At 54.3% G+C, this 13,998-nt stretch overlaps 1 protein-coding gene across 1 annotated transcript in view; it reads right to left on the bottom strand.

Moving 5' to 3' along the window:
- SCAP (SREBF chaperone) overlaps positions 1-13,998 on the bottom strand; it is a 93,744-nt gene that overhangs the window by 19,482 nt on the left and 60,264 nt on the right. Inside the window, exons 5-10 of the mRNA XM_026651991.2 lie at positions 13,050-13,270; positions 11,757-11,862; positions 10,577-10,749; positions 9,746-9,872; positions 2,444-2,556; positions 1,333-1,427 (exon numbers count right to left, since the gene is read on the bottom strand). Of these exons, the coding sequence (XP_026507776.1) occupies positions 1,333-1,427; positions 2,444-2,556; positions 9,746-9,872; positions 10,577-10,749; positions 11,757-11,862; positions 13,050-13,270 (835 nt within the window). The remainder of the gene's footprint in view (positions 1-1,332; positions 1,428-2,443; positions 2,557-9,745; positions 9,873-10,576; positions 10,750-11,756; positions 11,863-13,049; positions 13,271-13,998) is intronic.

The raw sequence follows: 13,998 nt of genomic DNA, 5'->3' as shown, positions 1-13,998 counted from the left end.
GCGGCTGGTGGCCGGGCACCCAGCTCTGACGGCGGAGCAGAGAGCAGTGGTTTCCGGCCAGGCACCCAGCTCTGACAGCAGAGCGGAGAGCAGCGGCTGGTGGCCGGGCACCTAGTGCTGAAGACAGCACCGTGCCAGCAGCAGCACAGAAGTGAGGGTGGCGATGTGAAAAGTGGTATTTGTCAATATCTCTCTTCTCAGCAGACTTAGTGCCCCACTGCCACCCTTACTTCTGTACTGCTGCCTCCCGGGGCTGACAGCTGCCTCCTGGTGAGGGACTGAGGGCAGGGGAAGGAGAGCCCATGCCCAGGCTGCCTCCCAGTGAGGGACTGTGGAGGGGGAGAAGAGCCTGAGCCCGGGTTGCCTCCTGGAGAGAGATTGGGTGGGGGGAGGAGAGCCCGAGCCCGGGTTGCCTCCCGGTGAGAGATCGGGGGGGTGGGGGGGGGAGAAGAGAGCCTGAGCCCGAGCCCGGGTGGCAGGATTCTAGCTGTCCCCTTTATCCCTCCCTCCTGGGTGGGCACGGTCTTCTGCACGAGCCCCAGCCACCCAGGGCTGACAGCCAGAGATCTTAAATAAAAGAAAAAAACCACTCAGCTCGCGCCTCCCTTGACACATTCCTGTGCCTCCCTTGTGAGGCCCACCTCATAGTCTGAGAACTGCTGCTCTAGATCTTTGTCTGACATCTCATCTGAAAGACAGCTCCATCCACCAGTGCAGAGCCCCCTACCATCGTACTGCGGCACTGGTTCAATACTGATTTCAATATCCTAGGGAAGAGTCTTACTGCTTCACTCTGGTAATACAATTCTGCCTCCTCAAAAGGGAGGCAGTATTACCTAGGGGTTAGAACAAACAACCTGCGTTCCATGCCTAGTGCTGTCACTACATTGTTGTGTGACATCAGGCATGTCACGCCGCCATTCCCTGCCTCAGTTTTCCCAACAGTTAAATGAGGAGGTTACACATCCCAAAGTGGCACTGTGAGATTTGATGTTTGTAAAGTGCTTTGAGAAGGCACTGGAGAAGGGCAAAACACTATAAATTCTCCTGTAGTTCCAATTGGAGACAGGGCTCTTCACTTCCTGTCCTAAAGTGTGGTGTGGTGCAGCTGTATACTGTAAAGCTGCGGTTGGGTTTTACCCCAGAGGTGGCTGCATTTCAATGTGGAGTGCAGTGATCCTTGTGTATAGAATGCATAAAGCCCCTTGAGATCCTCTGGGAGGTGCCAAGCCTGTTACTGCAAATCAGCTACTGGCATTGTGCTTGTAGCTGAGGCTACACACCTCTTCTCCACAAAATCTTTAACCGTTCATATTGACCAACCACACACACCTGGATGGCCGGGACGAGCGTGAAATAACCAATCAGGATGATCCCAAGCTCTGTGGCCATGTTCTTCATAATAGACCAGCTCTCATTGCTCAAGCCTAGAAAACAAAACATGCTAGTGATTAGAACAGGGGACTGGTGCTCAAGCCTCCTGAGTTCTAGTCCTGCCTCTCTGTGTGTGACCGTAGAAAAGGCTTTGTCCCTCAGCTTCCTCACCTGTAAAAGGGGGATAACACTCTGAGATCCAGACAGAAGGTACAGAGCCTCATTATGTATTATTATTACTGGAGACAGGAAGTTTCTGAGGTTAGAAAAAATTAATTTCCTTTACTCAGCTACCCAGAGAGACCAACCTTTGTAGACTAGGGAGCTCTGGGCCACAGCCAATCCACCAAAATATGGGCGAGCCCCTCATTTTTGTCCATCCCTCTATAAAGGGAGCACAACGCTTTGAATAATGTGCAAGGGATCAAGCTAAATTCTTCACATGGTTTTTGGCTGATAACGTGCTCAAGTGCGAGCCATTCTGACTGCTTGCCAGGAGCCCGACAGCTAGCCTGAACATGCATGGAGCAGCCTGCCCTCGCTTTCCTACTTAATACAGAGCACCAGTCGGCACAGACTGTTGGACTATCTCAGCATGCAATGCTCCACCTTGAGCTAAGCAGCCTGAGTGCATTGCATGCTGAGCTATGTAGCCCCCACGGGGCGTAGCGCCATAGTAAAGACATAAACCTGTCGTAGAATCCCATGGGGCTGCATGAGGCCTGTAGGCAGCACTTTAGCCATTCATGCTCTGAGAATACGTGGCACGGCCATCCCCGTGTCAGTGATTCTTTCACAGCAGCTTACGTAGCATGGAGGAACCATGTCTGTGTTCCAGGCTCCCAGTGACTAGGGAACCCCTTGATGGGCTTACAGGAACTCCTGGGCTTGACAAGCAACAAGCTGAAGTGGCCATTAGACCCAGAGTGCAGAACACACAGCTCCCACATAACAGCATCTTGGCCCAGGGCTGCTTCACGCCCTCTCGCAGGCTAAGAATTACAATCACTCCCCTCTGGGGCCAGAGCGAATGGGAATTTCCCCCCTTGCCAGAGCGAGACGGATGTACCTTGTGCGATCCTCAGTTTCACTTCCAGGTCGACGGGCGTGGAGACGACCGATTTGGTAAGAACCAGCACATTCTCCAGGCCAATCACCACCACCAGGTACGGAAAAATCTCCCTAGGAAAACAAAGCCAAGTGTGAGAAACAAGGGAGCACCCAGGCGCCCTTCAGCCTAGTGCAGGGCAGGGCAGGTTCCGGGCTCTCATTCGATACACCAGCGAGCTGCAGTATGGGGCCCTCTCACACCCTGCTCTTCTGGGACCAGGCCAGAGGTTGTACAGTGTCTGGTTCAGACAGACGGTAACGTTTCGGCAGTGCTGACTATGTTGCTACAGACTGGCCATTACGTGCCATTCTAACGTTAGATTTAAGCTCACCGGGGCAGGGACAGCGCCCTTCTGGGTGTCTGTACGGCGCTAGCACAGGGGGCCCTCAGCCAGGGTCAGAGCTTTGAGCACTACGGCAAGTAAATGAAAATAAGCAAGTTGGGGAGGAGTCAGACCCAGCCGCCAACACAAACCCCACTGACGAACCTCAGGCAATCCTTGCACTAATCAAACCAAACCACTGCAGAGAGAGTCAGGGGATGGGGGGGAGGGCAGATGCCCATGGGGAGCAGGTTCCTCACCCTACAGCTGCTACTACACAGATTCAGCTCTGCTCACTGTGGGGGAACTCCCTGGAGCGAGCCTGTGCTGAGAGCGCAGGGGGAAGCTGTGCAGGACAGCGCGAGGCGGATGGAGGCTGACGGAAGAGGACAGCCTGGCCTATCCTACAGGAGGGGGGGTCAAAGGAGGGGAGTGCCAGCTGGACGGGCACTGAAGGCCCAGCAGTGGGGTTTCCTAACACCGACCTTCCCGCCACTGAACGACATCCCTTCAGCCTGTCTGATGTCACTCTGTGGTGATCAGCGAGTGCTGCTGAGCTCCGGTGGCCCTGGAGACTGAAGCCCTCTGATCACAGACCAGCTGGAGCCCGCGCTGCACCGACTCGCTCTGCCCGGCTGCACTGGAGGGGTCATGTCATACCCGGGCCTCCCTGCTCAGCCTATCAGCTAGCCCTCTGGGGGGATAGGTGTGCAGCGACATGGACCTCCAGAGCTCACCACTCCTTTCCCACAGTGAGTGCTGGCCTTTGGTCACCGGCCAGTCGTGGAACTAGTGACCTAGAGTGCAAGGCTCCGTGGCCCATGAGCCCACCGGTCCCCCTTGCGGCCTTTCTAAAGGCCGGTAACATCATGAAACTCCAGTGCCCTGACCCAGCTCCAGCATGAGCAATTACAATCCTGTCTAGTGAGGAAAGACATCAGCTTCTGGGAAGATTTCTCTCTTCCCCTCCGCACTAGGGTGCCTAGACAGCTACCACGGTGGGCTGGGAACAGGTGGGGCAGCGCAAGGAACCAATGACACAGTACGGATCACCACGAGTGTCGCTGCACGACAGCAGGCAGTAGCATCCTGGCAGAGGAGCGTTTTGAGGCCGGGCTTGAGGGAAGACAATGAGTTCGTTTTTCCAAAACAACAAGACTTTCCCTGGCCCCTGCTGGGGCTCCCGTCACCCCTCCCTCCTACCGCCACTATTCTCTGGGCTGCTCACAGCGGCCGGGTTGGCTCTGTTCAGGGGAAGCAAATAGCTGCTCCAAGCATAGGGCCAGTACCCAGGATTTGCTGAGCATGGCAGGTTCCAGCTACCTCTCCGCCACCACCAGCCAGACTCATTCACAGACATCGATCTCTCTTGTGGGGGCTCAGAAGTCCGTGCCCCAGAGGCGACTGCTGCATTACGATCACTGGGCTTGTGTGGCACGGAAAGGGGGTGGGCAGGATGGCGAAGCAGCAGCAGGCAGGATGGCTAAGCGACGGGGCTGGAGGCAAAGCAATCCGGGGGGAGGGGACGGATAGCTCAGTGGTTTGAGCATTGGTCTGCTAAACTCAGGGTTGTGAGTTCAATCCTTGAGGGGGCCGTTTAGGGATCTGGGGCAAAAATCTGTCAGGGGATTGGTCCTGCTTTGAGCAGGGGGTTGGACTAGATGACCTCCTGAGGTCCCTTCCAACCCTGATATTCTATGTGTGGAGCCCAAAGGACCAAATGCTGCCCTCAGTTACCCATAAGAAGCTGCCACTGGCTTCAGCGGGAGCCACACACGTGTAACTGAGGGCAGAACAGCTTCCTCCTGTCGTCCTCCTCCCCCCTGCAAGGTCAAACACTGCATTTAGGGAACCAAGGAGTCTGGCACTGATGGCAGCTCTGCTATCTCACTCCAACTGATCCATTAAACAAACACGGCAAGAGGAAGCCGCACCGGCTCCTTTTCCAAACAAGAGCAAAGCCACAACCTCTCCCTGGGCTGCCCGGCGGCGCTGGCTGCTCTCATCCAAGCTGCCAGCGAATGGAAGTGAGGCAAGCGTGGCAACTGAGCTCCCAAGTAGCAGTGGCGTGATCCAAAGGGCCCCGGCCCACTGGCCAATGAGTTGTGCCAGGAGAGGAGGACGCTGCACTCATACCAGATCAGCTGAGGGAGCCGCAGGGGCGCGTCCATAGCGTGAAGGTCACGGTGCGGGAATCACACAGGCACTGGCTAATGCCCTCTCAATGGTTGCATAAGAAAGTGATGCAAGTATTAAACAGGGAGGGAGGGAGAAAGGTGCAGGGTCTTCACAACCCTCTATCTATCATGACATAGCTACCCAGTGCGTGGGGGGAGGGGGTTGTATAACACATTTCCTCTAGTGCGTTCTCCCCTCCCCCTTTGTCCCCACCCCCAATGCAGAACCACAGCCCCCACTACAAGCTGCACCTCCATTCTGCAGCCAGGCCCCCTGGATTCTGTGGCACCCCAGACTAGAAATTGTGGGGCAGCTCCATTGTAAAGTGCAGGTTTTATTGCATTCGTTAGGAAAGCGGAGGAGGCACTCAGCTCCTGCGTTACTGAGCTCCCCAGTGAATCCCATTTACTCTATGCTGGCCCCACTTTTGCCGTTTCTCAACGTGCTGCCGAGTTTTGCATCAACACCACATAACTCCGTCACAGAAGCTGCCAAGGGGAAGCAGAAGGTTGTAGCAGTTGAGTAGGGATAGCTGGGACTTCGCCCATCTGGAAAGCCTTGGGAAGCAGAGTAGGGCGATGGGAGAAGCACATGAGCTGTGTTTCTGCTAAAAGGATCAGCAGTTAAACAGCAAACACTGGCAATTTTAACAGTTACCATCTTCAGCACGTCAGAGTCAACAACAAATTGAAATGAACTGGGCACTTCACAGCTCTCAGAGCCTTGTTCCAGGTTGCCTGCAGATTTCCCTGCTCAGTTCAATTCAGGTCACGCTTTTCTGGTGATCTTCACACCATAAGGGCTAGAACTATCTTTTGTTTAATTAAAGCTCTGATTCTAGAGCAGACACTGTGGCTGGAGGTGGATTCGGTGGCAAATTCCATGTCTGAAGAATCACAAACTACAAGCAGCCTTGCAGATAACGGAGAGGGAAAAGGGCTGGAAAACAGCTGTGTTATCACTTTCTCTCTTAACGTTTGTAACATGACCAGGGGAAAAGTTAATCTGAATTGTCACAGATCCCTAAAACATCCCCTCAAGCCCGCTTTATAGCCTCCTCTGGATGCCCTACGCGGCTAGAGACGGCTGTCTCTTTAGAAGTCTGCAGTCACACCACCTCGGGCTGTGGTCTTGACAGATCTCACAAGCTAAGTTGGGCCAGTACTGGGACAGGAGACTTCCCAGGAGGAAACCTCCCGGAAACGCTATTGGGGATTCAGTCGGAGGCGCTCATTCCTCGGACTCTGGACTAGACAGTTACCCCAGCATGTTGTTACAGATGCTGTCTTCAGAGAAGTCCCAGATCCTAGCCATTCATGGTTCGTCTTAAAGATCTCACAGCATTTTTTTCCCCAACAAAGGTGTTAGCCCTGGTATCCTGGCCTAATTCAAACTCAAACAATTATATTTTGCCTGCCTACAGTCCCTTTGTAGTTTCAGCTGGATATAGCACTCTCTTCACTTCCTGGCCAAAGCTGCCATGTAGGAATTGCATTTCACTGGTGAAACAAATACACATACCCAGAGATCACTTCTGGGCAACTTCCTGTCGAAAGAGACCACCTCAAGAATCCTCCAGTCCAGCAAGTACAGCTCGGCTCATCTTTATTAGAAGACCCTGCCATTAACCAGTCAAATTCTGACAGTCCCCTGAGTGGTCATTTAAGACCCAGGGCCATGGGTGAAAAAAGCACTATGGGATGGAAAGTGCTGGAGAGAGAGAGAGAGAGTGACAGACAAGAGACGTCTGCTGTGTGGCAGCCCTGCACAGAATGTAACTAGCGAATGTTTGTTGTGTGGATTCTATGATCAACCTTCAAGGTCATTGGTAGGTAGTGGAGACGAGACAAAACTCAAACCCTCTCATCAGCCATGTCCTTGTTAGCCAGCCGCCCCCACTGCTTCAGAAGGTACAAACTGATCACCACGCTGCAGGCTCGCAGATGAAACAGATCACTGAGCTATAGAGCTGTCAGGACGTTTAATACTGTACATGAGTAAGAATTTCAAATCCAAGGAGACACCAGCTTCTCTTGAAACAAGGGCTGGGCATGTGCTGCACAAACACAAGCTGTTTGCCTCCTACAACCAAACCATACAAATACAAGTTCAACAGTCCCCATCTGTGCTGAGACACTGCGAAGGATACTGCTGTTACTGTCTGCCACAATGAGGCAATCACCGAGAAAGGGACTGAAACAGGAACAGGGGGGGGGGGGGGGGGGGGGGGAAGGGGTGCCATGCTTATGCATCTATCGAGGCATTTATCCTGAGCTCAGCACCTTGATGTCAGAAGGTGCTGCATTAGGGTCTGCTCCATCACCCAAAGAAGCCAATGGAAACACTCCCATTGCTTCCTGGTTTCTGGAAAACATTCAGGGAGACGCCCAGTGATTAGAGCAAGGGGGCTCCCAGACTCTCCTCCCGGCTTTGCCAGTGACTCTTTCGGACCCCTGGGGCATGTCAGTTCACTCCCTGTGCTTTGGTTTTCTGATCTGTAAAGCAGGGATTATGCCTCCCTCCTATTATTATTCTAGCTCGTTAATATTTGCACAATGTGCCTTGAGATCCTCAGATGAAAGCTGCCCTTGCAGGGCAAAGAGTGCTGATAATCTATGGCTGGTATATAGAATGGTTATTAGCCAGGGTGGGCAGGGAGGGTGTCCCTAGCCTCTGTTTGCCAGAAACTAGGAACGGGCAACAGGGGATGGATCACTTGGTGATTCCCTGTTCTGTTCATTCCCTCTGGGGCACCTGGCATTGGCCACTGTCGGCAGACAGGATACTGGGCTAGATGGACCTTTGGTCTGACCCAGTGTGGCAATTCTTATGTAATCCTAGGATCTGTGTACTGCCCTCCAAACAGCATGCTTCATGATAGTACTGTACAAAACCAAAGCGCTAGAGACCCGAAATAAGTAAAGGCTCTACTAAAACTCTCCCCTCCAGTAACCCTGCTGCAGAAACAGGTCGAGTGAAAGCTTGACCAAACAAACAGGGCTGACATGGCATCCTGAAGCTGGCCAAACACAAGCTCCGGCACACTGCCAGAGGGTGCAGGTTCCCCCGGGGACACCTCGCCACCAGGCCTGGAAAGCTACCCCTCATGATCAGCAGGAAGAGAACCCCAGCAGATGGTAAGGGTCCAAAGGGACACAGGGAGAGAGGTGATCTCTCAGGTAGCTGGCTCTCAACCCACCCCTGCCTATCCGCACCACTTCCATCTCATCCAGACCAAGCCAGCTGGCTCCCATCATGTCCCCACCTCTGAGAGGTGCTGGGAAAGGAGAGACCAGAGCATCAGCGCTTGATGAAAGGAAGAGAGATCCTACTGCCTTTCAAATACTGAAGGGTCCAAGTGCCTCCCTATCTCCCCTTGCAGCCCTATGCACATGGGAGACAAGATGGATCCCTGTGGGACCCCTCCCTGTGAGAGCCCTTGCAGAGAGAGGAGTCTATGCCCATAACCTCCATCTGGCATCTGTCCAAGGAGGAGTTAACCTGGGGAAGGACCTCACCTAGCCACTCCCACAAGAGGCCAACAAAACCACCCTGCTCAGAGAGATCGGGGGCTGCCACCAGACCTAACAAAATGGGTTACATGTGTCCCCTGCAGGAGGACCCCATCCTCCGTCCCTCACAGTCAGGTCTCTGTGGTAAGCCTACCTTTGAAACCAGACTGTGGGGGTCAGGAGTAGGCAGGGAGTCAAGAGGTGCCGGCGGCTGCTCCAGCATGACGAGCGGGTTCGAGACTGGACCACAACGTACCAGGCTGTTATCATCACGAGCGAAGCAGAAGAAATGAGTTCTGAGTGCAGTGAGGCCCGTGAGCCTTCTTAGCTCTTGTGGGAGGAAGTTCCTCAGGCGAGAGCTGGCTCCTGAGAGTGCTGTCTCCTGCGCTCCCCAGCCTCCCCCGTTGGCTGGCAGCGTCACTGGCCCAGGGGAACGCAGCTGGCAAGGGGGGTGGCTGTGCTGGAGGGAGAGGCGATCTCTCAAGTGGCCTTCGACAGAGATCTTGACCTGGGTGCTGTGGTCAGTGGGAAGCCTACGGCGAGCGAGCACCTGGGTGATGCGCTCACAGGGCCCTGTGTTACTTAGCAGAAAGGCTGCTGAGCTTTGTGCCTGGTGGAACCTTTCCAGAGCATGCAGCTTCCCACCTCAGTACAGCCAAGTGCAGTACCCCAACCTGGCGGTCACCCAACGCCTGGAGCGAAACACACATGGACACCTCCCCACTCAAGGGAAGAGTCAATAATCCCCACCAGTAACGGCCCCAAAGCCTCCCTGCTAGTCCCCATCAGCCACGAGTGCCGGGTTCCTCCAACCTCACTGAGCAAAACGCAGAGAACCTCGGCCAGGGAAGGCAAAGACACACAACCTCCTGCCCTGGGCATCGGTCTGATTCAGAGCAGGCTTCCTCCCATCGGCATGCCAGCCATGGTGACTGGAGCAGGAAGGGGCTGCCTAGGTGCCAAGCTGCTGATGTTTAGGGAGAAAAGACGGATACTAATCCATCAGCAGTGAGGTGTGACGGATGTGCAGCAAAATGTCCCCATGAGGCCAGGAGCCATCCGGTCCATCAGTGTCCTGGGGAAGCAGGGCTAAGCAATGTGGAAAGTGATCAGCCAACGAAAGTGGGCATGGTTAGAAAATCCTCGATCCTGGACACAAAGGGCTAAGTAGCTGGCATCAGACAGGTTAGCATCCACCCTCCCTTTGCCCCTTCTTTTAGCAGGAGGCTCTTATTTCTGGATACCTACCCTCCGTTGAGAGTAGGCGTCAGGCCAAACAGCGTGCACAGACCCACCGACATGAGCAGAGAACTGAGCACCGTCACAACCGCGGCCAGGGCCAAGCCCCATTTCGACTTCACCATGTCAATCTTCCCTGCGAGAGAGAACACGAGGCTCACATCACTGGGGGAAAGCCAATGCCAACCCCCCCGTCATGGGGAGTGGATCCACGGGCTCATTCATTTCAACAGGCAGCGCGCTAGCCAGGGTTGGTAGTGGTGGGTTCAAGGCCTTGGGCGCCTGGCTGGTGCTGACCTAGCAGCACAGAACTAGAGAGGCACGTTCCAGCCAAAGGACACAGCAGAGAGCAACGCAGGGGTGGGCCACAGACTCTCATTCCAGATACAGGACGGCCCAGGGATGTGTGAAAGGAGCATACGTAACCTCACATCAGTGGCAGGTCCTGACAGCACAACCGCAGACTGTATGTGGGATCTTTCTAGCCGTGGGCTGATCCCCCAGAAGAAGCGGGGCATGTGCCATCACATGGGGCATTTAGAACTGAACAGGTCAGAGCCCTGTAGGATACGCCACAGGGAACAACCCTGCACTGGCTCAGGGAATGGAATAGCTGAAACCTAATAGGGCCTCGTCCCCTCCACGTCCTAGTTCTATGTCCCAGTGGGATTTCAGCTTCACCTGGCTGCAGGAGTGATAGGAGACTGCAGCACTGAAGGTAGGTGCTTTGCCCTCCCTACACGTGGGGCAGGGTGTACTGCGCCATCAGGCCCGTGGGGCCCCCTCTGCTGTGAAGCCCATGGACGGGGCGCTCGCCCTCCCTGCTCCCCACAAACCTACGTGTGGAGAAGTAGATGTAAGCGAAGAGGATGATGTAGGTGGTGACAAGGGGGATCAGCTCAGCGATGCCGATCTCCTCTTTGAAGTGGACGTGGACAACGTGCTCCTCCCGCAGGGTGCAGTTGGGGCTAGGGTGCAGCAGCTTCAGCCGGGAGCGGAGGCTGGTGAGGAACCTGGCACGGGAGAAAGGCAGAAGGACGTGACCCTGGTGCTGTGCTGTGCACCTAACACACTCCTCAGAGGAGGGCCCGGGGGCTGCAGCCAGCTGGGAACATGGCTCTATAGATTTACGCAATGCTCGGCAACCAAGAGCAAGGCCAGCTCTGCCTGTCTAGGTTTTGCACCTCATTCCTCGCCGGTGTATCACCAAGTTCCCCTGAGATCTACAGCGTTCCTGCGGAAGATTCAGAGCGGGGAGCTGCAAGACCTCATTAAAGGTGTTTAGAGAAGGGGGTTGGGGTTTACCAAGAACTCTGGCTCTGGGGGATGGCGCGTGTTGTAGATTCAAACACGTTTCCTGTTGCAGGTGTTTGGTAAGTAGTGCTGATGAATGATGCTAATGGACAGGCCTGGAGATGGGAGGCTTCTTTCCCCCATGCACAGCATGGGCAGCAGCAGGGCAAACTTCCACCGGCCGGCCTGCCAGGCTGCCCTGGGAGAACCAAGCGGAGGAGGGAGAGGAGCATTCGCTCTCTAGTCCCATTCAGTCCGTGCCCTCTCTGATGAGACAGCCAACAAGGGAGCCAGTTACTGCCAACCAGGATGGTGCTCACTGGGATGCAGAACCCCATCCATCAGGAGCTGGACTGAAGCAAACTCCCCAGGCCAACCAGCTGCCACCAGGAAGGCAACGACTCCACTTACTACAAATATGTGTTGAAAAGACGACTGTGATTGTGGGCAGGGGCAGCCATCAGCAGAGGAATGCTGGGGTGTCCTGGGTTTTTTTAAAGAGACAGTGCTGTGTGTCTAGTGGAGACAGACAGCTTTATACTGATGATGATAATACTCTGTGCTTCTATAGTGCCTTCCCTCTGAGGATCTGACCGTGCTCTGCACAGCTCTATCCAGAACAGTGAAAGGACAAATAAGGAGAACCAACCAGCTTCCCAGGAGATGAAGACGGGAGCCCAACAGGCAGGTGACCTGACATGGGAGTAGCAGAGCCAAAGCGCCTTACCTGGAATCATATCGCTGGAGAGCTAGAGTGACAGTGTAGGACACCACCCGCTTCCTGTTGTACAGGTTCACGCCGCTGTACTTCCCCGGGACTCCGAACAAGAGATCTGCAAACGCAATGGGAGCAAAACACCATGAGCCTGGACAAAGGTCACTGAGGGACGATGCATGAGTGTTCATCACCAGATAGGCAAGGATGCTGGAAAACCACGGCCCACATTATTACAGGGGCTGCCAGGTCCCCACAGAGCAGGCAGGGCCTTTGCCTTCCAGGGCTCCCCCAACCCCATGTCCCTACCACCACACACAGTAAAATGGAACTTCAGTCACCTGCCTTGGGAGAGAGCAAAGACTGAGTGAGGTTTGCAGCTGTGGTGTTTTGAGGTTGTGCTCCGACTGTTAAGCCTGGCCTCCTCTACTCAATCTAACTAGTACAATGCTGACCCCATGCCATTGCTGTGCACACTTACACATCCACGCGCTACAGCAGCACATTCTCTGGGAGTGTGTGTTTGTGTGTATGTTCGTTTTCTGCTTGGGAGAAGGTAAGGTCCCCAGGGACGGAGTCCTGTCTTCCTTTGGGGTGTTATAGTGCTGAACACATTCTGGGTACTGAACTGGGAAACCTTTTAATCAACAAGTCTTAAGGCTCCAATGCCCCTCGTTAGGCAGGAGGGTCCTGACCTCAACTGAATCCCCTTATACAGAAAGGAGTGAACAATCCTCTAACTCTGTGGAACCAGGGAGCAGCATGACTTCAGACATGGCCAGATTCCTTATTCTAATTAAAGCAAGAGACTTTCATTGCCACCAGATGCCCACTTGAGGATGAGCCCCGTGGGTCACTCCAGGCAACGACCAATGAAAGGACAAGAGGGAGCACTATGAACATTGACTCCTCACCTATGACAATCCCCCCACCCCCTGCCTTTAGGCAGCGCAGCCGGTGCTGTTCTCAGAGCAACCAGAAAGAGACAGGGTGGGAGAAAGCAGCATGGTTAGATCAAAGGGTGTGGGGGGGTTGTTGGCTATACACAGATGTTCTCTCTCTACCCACAGGCAGCAGGCTGATGGGGTTAGAACACCCACTTTTCACCTCTGGAGGGCTGGGTCCAAATCCAACTTAAAACCCTGGGTGGAATGAGTCTGGTGGCCTCATCCCAGATTCTGTGTGAGGTAAAAACCACTGCTCGATTTGGCATTGCTGGCAATCGGCTCAGGAGAGACCTGGGACTGGAACAGCAGAGCAGGGATAAGGCACTTCTCCCAGCATCTGCACCACTCAGCCGCCTACCTTTGAGGGTAGCTGATGTCTGCAGTGTCTTTGGTTCGTGCTGGTGGATAGTTTTGATGATATCAGGGTCGGAGTTAAAGCGCTCTCGGTCATTCTGCCAGAAGTTCCCTGGAGACAGCAGGAGGCAGCCATGTTCAGGTAGCAGGTCTCGCAGCTTCTTTAAGCTGGGCAGGAGGTCTGTCACCTGAAGGCAGACTTCCTCCAAACTTCTGATCCCAGAACTGAAAGACAGGTAGAGACCAGAAGCTGCAGCGTGTGTTATGATTTTCACAGGCAGCTCATCTCAGAAAGGCAACGCACCCATGCACTCCTGAGCTCTAATTCTCACTCACTACGCGGCTTGTGAACGCAAGATTTCAAAAGCCTTCACTGATTCTGGGGGCCTCAGTTCTCAGCACCCAACTTAAGACTCTCAGGGCCTCATTGTCAGAAGTGCTGGGCACCTGCGGGTAACTAGCTTTAGTCGGAGTTATGCATGTTCAGCGCTTCTAAAATCAAACCCAAGGAGTGGAAACTCTTGAAAACTTGGGCCTCAACCTCTCTGCCTCCTTCTTTCCCCATTTGCTAATGGGGGATGATAATACAAACCTCCCTCAGTATTTCCCGCATGGATTAGTTAGGGGTCACACAGGCTCTGAAGTGTGTGAAGGACACAGCAGGAGTAAAACTGTTCAGCACAAACAACTCAGCAAAATCTTCTCCGAGCTCCTCTGTGGTGCACAGCGAAGGGAATGCCCCCAGCCGTGTGAACTTGTGGGGCAGCAGCGCCGCCCTGCAAGTGATACATGGCTTGGATGGGTTGGCGTTTCCAAACTGCAGGCACAAGCCTGCAGCCCTTGCTTACGGGACTCTCCTCACAGGAGTACAGGCTGCAAGACCAGGCCTCAATTTCAGAGCACCTGTCCCAGCATTGCAAAGTGCTGCTCTCCCCGTGGGTAAAGCTGTGTGA

This window comes from Terrapene carolina, unplaced genomic scaffold, assembly GCF_002925995.2.
Source record: "Terrapene carolina triunguis isolate 2854851 unplaced genomic scaffold, T_m_triunguis-2.0 Scaffold111, whole genome shotgun sequence".
Classification (NCBI taxonomy): Eukaryota; Metazoa; Chordata; order Testudines; family Emydidae; genus Terrapene; species Terrapene triunguis.
The sequence above is the reverse complement of the archived record's forward strand: the minus strand, read 5'-3'. Positions and strand labels throughout refer to the sequence as shown.